Source organism: Schistosoma mansoni (assembly GCF_000237925.1).
Source record: "Schistosoma mansoni, WGS project CABG00000000 data, supercontig 0242, strain Puerto Rico, whole genome shotgun sequence".
Classification (NCBI taxonomy): Eukaryota; Metazoa; Platyhelminthes; class Trematoda; order Strigeidida; family Schistosomatidae; genus Schistosoma; species Schistosoma mansoni.
The window spans coordinates 151,009-157,497 of record NW_017386106.1 but is presented as its reverse complement, the minus strand read 5'-3'; the positions used below and the strand labels follow the sequence as shown (position 1 = coordinate 157,497).

General features: G+C 37.4%; 1 protein-coding gene across 1 annotated transcript in view; it reads left to right on the top strand.

Moving 5' to 3' along the window:
• Nucleotides 1-6,489, top strand: part of Smp_199260 (vesicular amine transporter, putative) — a gene marked incomplete at both ends in the record, with an annotated part of 130,881 nt that overhangs the window by 69,150 nt on the left and 55,242 nt on the right. The window contains one exon of the mRNA XM_018791109.1: nucleotides 1,660-1,742. Coding sequence (XP_018647360.1) covers nucleotides 1,660-1,742 — 83 coding nt within the window. The remainder of the gene's footprint in view (nucleotides 1-1,659; nucleotides 1,743-6,489) is intronic.

Below are 6,489 nucleotides of genomic sequence, written 5' to 3'. Positions count from 1 at the left end.
TGGCCACTATCCTCTCTGCTTACCATGCTTGTGAATGAAGGCTATATCGAGGCAATACGCACAGTATGCACATATGCCAATTAGAGACTGATCAGTTGCAGTCCTATAAAACATCAATGGGGAAGATTCAGACAAACAACACTAAATGAATTTAAACTTCACCCCATCGCACAAGCAAGTGGCTATCAGGACTCAGTGGCCGAGTGGATAACGCGATGGAGTTTGAAGCGAGGGTACTGGGTTCGAGTCCCAGTGTGAACATTAACTCTGAGATGCAGGTACACCCAGCTGACGAGTCCCAAATAGGACGAAACGCGCGTCCATGACTTCACTGCTAGCCACTATCCATCTCTGCTTACCATATTATTAAGATAATTTAGTTTTTATCAAGAAATGAACTTAATTAAATAACAACTGATAACCAGAAATGATTGAACAGTTGACTAATTTTAATATGAGGCTTCTCATTAATGCAGATCCGTGTCCCTATTACGGATCATGAAGTCGAAGCCTTCAGATCATGTTATGAGTGATTACCGTGTACTATCATTATTATTATTGTTTACTATTTGAATGAATTTATAGGGTATCTACTTTGTTGTACTGTGTTATTACAGCCGAAATGATTCATTTGAAAAATCATAGATCGGTTAAGGATATAAAACTGATCCGTCTACTTATGATATCAACCTTCAAAACTATTAATAGTATTCGTTTTGTTAAGACAGAGCCACATCCTAACTGATTCAACATCTGTCACATACTTATATAGATGTATTGATACAAAGGGGCACCGAATACATATGCGCCACACAAGTCACTTGACTTGTGAGTGGGCTGTGATACTGCCTGGGTACCCATACCGAGGCAAGTTTTTTTCTTAGGAGGCTACACCCGGAGCCTTCGACCTAAAGGTTTGATCCACAAGGCAATGGAGCATCGTGAGAAGATGTAGTCCCATGTTAGCCGGTAACCAACAATAGGTTCATACGCCATTTATCCCTTCAGGGTACTGGAGTCCATGTACACTATTGGTTTGGAAACAAAGTTTTCCAACTCTCCTAGATGGATCTTCCGTGTCCATCAACCCGGTTAAAGAACCGGACATTCGCTTTTCGTCCCCTCAATTCCGTAAACAACAATAATGCCGCGAGAAGGAAGTGAGTAGAGACGAGTATCTATCTCAGACAATAGGACTCAACAACACTGAACTTTTAATAGTTGAAATCATGAGTCAATTGAAGCCAGATCACCATGGAAAACCTGGAAGCACTGGACGTCCGTTTCGTTTTATTATGGGACTCCTCAGTGGAAGCACACATCCACGATCCCGCACTTGCGGGATTCGAACCCAGGATCTACCAGTCTCGCGACAGAGCACTTAACCGATAGATCACTGAGCCGGTCGTCATCCAACGGTGTTAATGTCTAACTTCAACCAATCCACGAAGTTTGAGCAACCGTTCACCAATTGTCTTCAGTGAGTTGTTATCTCACAACAGACGTGGTTGAACTCCACTGGTCACTGCTTCCCACTAGAACTCCAGGAAGTACCTCTTGAAGTCAGTCACTGAATTTATTAGTAAAGATAACTTTCACCATTGTTTTTCTTTTAAATAGTCTCCTTATTATATTGTTATATTTGAATCTTATTTTTAGGATGATGTGGATTACTGCAATCATTTGTTTTATCTATTCACCTTTAACATTATTTCTCAAGAATCCACCACAAAAAGAACCTAGTAATCTAGAGGTAATATAACTTATCTAATTCTATTCTTCTATTCTATAAGTTTCTATTCATGAATATGTAAGTGGTGTATAGCTAAGCATCGTCTGGGAATTGCTGTGGAAAACTGAGGTGCTCATTAAGTCTGAAATACTTGTGAGACTAGGAAGTAGGCTATAGAAGGCAGTCTACTACCAGTTTGAGTTACAGAACATATACTTAGTGTGTATATATTTTATTATAAAATGTGTGTTCCCTCTGGATTGGAGTTGTTTGTACATTACAGTATGTCTATGATAACTTAAAACTTTAACACTATCAGGTTATCTCTAACCTATCAAGAATCTTCTAGTTCTTTACGAGGACTTGAGTCTTTTATAACCAGGTTAATCATGGTAAAGGTAGTCAGATTGCAATTAACTCTGCAAAAAATTATATTCAGTAGAAAGAAAGACACAATTAATAATCATCATTATGATTACTCCGTCTGCACTGATGGGACGCTAATTTGCCCTAGATGGATCTCTACACTAGATACCCTACTAGTGTCTATTCTACAGGACTCAGATCAAGAACAAGTGACTAACCTGACTAGAATGTAAGTATATTTCCACAACATAAACCGACAACTATCAAGGGTCGGTGAACATATATAACTCATCTAACACTTATCAAACTATTTACAAGTCTGACTATGCAAACAACCAATCGTTATCTTCTTCGCTCAAACATCAATTATGTATAGTTGTTTTTCAATATTCCCAATAACATTTAGAAGAAAGTTGATATATCCAAAAACTTCAATTATCACTAATTTGACCGATAAACAAGATGGATAGTGACTGGCATTGGAATCCAGAACGCATTTTCCATCGTAATTGGAAATCGTCAGATGGATGTACCTGCATCTTACAGTTGACGCTTACTACAGGACTCGAACACAGTACCTTTCGGTTCAAATGTCATCACGTTATCCAATTAGTTACTGAGTCCTGATAGCTGCTAGCTTGTGCAATAGAGTGAAGTGTTAATTCATTTTTGTATTGGTTGCTTGATGTTTAGGACCGCAATTGATCAGTCTCCTATTAACATATATGCATGTTTTGCCGATTGTCACCAGAATGTTTCTAAGCAGAGATGGATAGGGATTAGCGGTCGTATCCAGGACGGTTATTTAGTCTCGCAGTGGACATCGACAGTGGTATGCAGGTATGTCTGTCTGATAAGACACAACACGCAACCTGGATTTCACTGCTAACCACTATCCATCTTTGCTTATAATGCAATCTCCACAGGAAACACACATGCTATTAAGAAACTGAAGAATTACAGTCCTAAACATCCACGGGAAGATTCAAAAAAAAGAATACGGGAATAAATTAATTCCGTCGATGTTTCAAGAGCCTACAAAGATCTAACTCTATTTCTAAAATAAAAGCAAACGTCCCTATGTTCATCATGAAATTTCGGTCACATTATCACTTTTTGAATGTGTCAGGGATTCCTGTGTTTCATTTATAAACCAGGAATGAAACATTTGGATTATGTAATGTATTAGGATTGAAGTCAATGAAGACAAAAGAGTCTTCTTGACATCCATCTATATTGGAGATGCTAGATCCTCAGAAATCACTTGGTAAACGTCTTGTTTTTTCTAATTTTATTTTGAAAATTTAAATTTCTTATTTTCGCGCCGAAAGCGCAGGACATTAAATGTGATTGGTTCGTTGCCGCTTTTTTGATATTTTCCAAGGACATTTTTATACTGTATATATACGCTTGAATTGTGTGTTTATTTGTTCGTGCTTTCGAGTGCTTTTAGGATATACTTCTCCATCGGTTGACTCTGATCATCTCCCTCTAGTTAGCAGGTCTGGGGAGCACTGAGTAGTTTAGCTTGTCTTATCGTTGTGTTGCTGATCCTTCCTTCAATTCACCGATTTTAGGTGATCTTGGTTTACATACAAACAAACCAGACCGTATCACACTATAAAATAACAAATAATAATTATACAAGATCAGGTCAATAGTAGCTGTGATTGTGAGAGACTGTAACTAATCGATTGGGAATTACTTAAGAATAGTAAATCTTAATAACTTACGCCTGTTACCCCTCGTGGAGGAGCATAGGTCACTCACCAGCATTCTCCATCCAACTCTGTCCTGGGCAATCCTTTCCAGTTCTTCTCAGTCAAAATTCATCTTTTTCATATCTGCTTCTATTTCCCGACGTAATATGCTCTTTGACCTTCCTCTTTTTCGCTTCCCTTCCGGATTCCAAGTTAGCTCTTGCCCCATGATGCAGTTCGGTGATTTCCGTAATGTATGTCCTATCCACTTCCAACGCCTTTTCCTAATTTCCTCGTCAGCTGGAAGCTGGTTTGTCCTCTCCCATAAAACGCTGTTGCTGATAGTATCCGGCCAGTGAATGTTGAGTATTTTGCGTAAAAAACTGTTTATAAATACTTGTACCTTCAAGAATAGTAAATCCTATTGTAGTAATCTATTGGCCAAATGAAAGCTTAGAATAAAAGGAATATGAATATCCATTTAATATAGTTACTGAATAAGCAAAAATGGATGGTGGTTAGCAGTGAAATCCATGAAGCGCCTTTCGTCCAATTTAGGACTTATCAGATGGATGTACCTACCTCCTGAATTCCACTGCTAACCACCATCCATCTTTGCTTATAATGCTTGTGACTTAAGGCGATATCGAGGTAATCCATACAGACTGTACAATTGTTACTTACAGACTGATCATTTGTAGACCTTAACAACAATGGGAAGATACAAACAAACAATACTAAGTGAATTTAGTTACTATGATAGTTATTCAATAGGAATATATGTAATAATAATTCATAAATGGATCCTAGCAACTACTATTCATTTATTCTTCATTCGAATATAACACTTTCCTTTTTTTTGTTTTTTCGATATACTTCCAATACAGATAACAATTTGCAAATCTCTTTACAGTTTGGATGAATAGCCGAAAAAAAATTTCATTCAATTGGGAATAAACAAAAAAATGTTATAGTAAATGAATGTAAGTTCAATTGAAAAGAATAAAAAAATTATATACATTGAATGATAGTAAAATTATACTAATGCATCTTGACTCAAGTACGCTCTTCCTCACGAAGTGTTCTCACATGGCCATACGTATATAGCCTCTACAAGGGAAGTCCTACTCACTACCTTCTTGTGGCATTATTGTTGTTTACGAAATTGAAAGGACGAAAAGTGAATGTCCGGTGCTGTAACCGGGTTGATGGACACGAAATTTCACCTAGGGCAGTTGGAAAAGACTGATTTCAAACCAATGGTGCACATGGGCTCCATTATCCTGAGGGAATCAATCGTTGGTCACCGGCTATCATGGGACTTCATCTCCTCACGAGGCTCCACTACTTAGTGGATCAGACCTTTAGTTCGAAGGCTCCGGGTGTGGCCCCCTAAGAAAACCATCTGCTTCGATTAGGGCACCTGGGCAGTATCACAGCCCTCACACAAATCAAATGAGATTTGTGGGGTGCCCCTTTGTACCAATATTCATGTGTTTAAATAAATAAATAACTTTAATTCTAAAGCTTTCTCTACGATAACTAAAGGTCATGCATCAGGCTATGAATGATTGTTAGTTATCACTTTTATACTAAGATGAGTTGGCTGTGTTGTCTACCGTAAGCTGATTTTCATAGGAGTCCTAAATTGAACAACTATAATACACAGATCAATAAATTCGACACAAATGATCATAATGTACAAGGAATATTATTATATGATGAAAAGGTTCTGAGTATAAACCTAAGCGACATATTGAGTCAGTTAGAGCTAATAAGTAGTCCAGAAATAGAACAAAGTCTTGTATGGTAACCTATCACTTTAAATTCTTATCCAGAAGATTTTCAATTTGTAGATGGTAGAAATAATGGTAGTGGAAGTATAGTCTATGCTACTTATATCCGTCGACATAAGCAGTATGTCACATCAGTCAGTAATGTAAAACCTGTCAGCTGATAGCTAAGAAGATCGAACTGAAGAGAATAAAAGGCACAAATTACAGACTATCTCACTAAATTCTGATGACCATACAGTAAACAGTTAATTGGCAAACTATCAATCAATTGTCTCAATCTTGACTGTTCCTTCTGTAAATATCAGTCCGTCTTCTCTAATTCCATTGTTCATGCATTTTCGTACCGATTGCGCTTCGTTCCTGTTCTTTCCTTATCGATCTTCTACCAAAATACATTCTATGTCTGACCCTCAGCATATACTACTTATATGGATATAAGTAACCCATACCACACTATAACTATTGAAATACATTTGCTTCACAAACTGTATTCCATGAATAAACCTCTACACGACCAAGACATACTACACTCATTTATTAAATTATGAAGTATGTATACCCAAAAGCTCTGTCAACTACAGTGTTACGATAGTAGTACAAATTTTAGATTCATCGAAGTACATTTGAGTACGTTACAAAATATCAATATCATCTTTAACCAGACCATCACAGAAAACCTAGAAGCACTGAATTGATATTTCATCCTAAAATGAGACTCTTCAATAGTACGCATCCACGATCCCACGGGTGAGATTGACACATAACATTGTGTTAATTTTAGTTGCTTTTTACTGAATTCTCATAATTGAAATCATGAGTCAGTTGAAGCTAGACCGCCACAGAAAACCTGAAAGCACTGGACGGCCGTTTCGTCTTATTGTGGGACTCCTCAGTG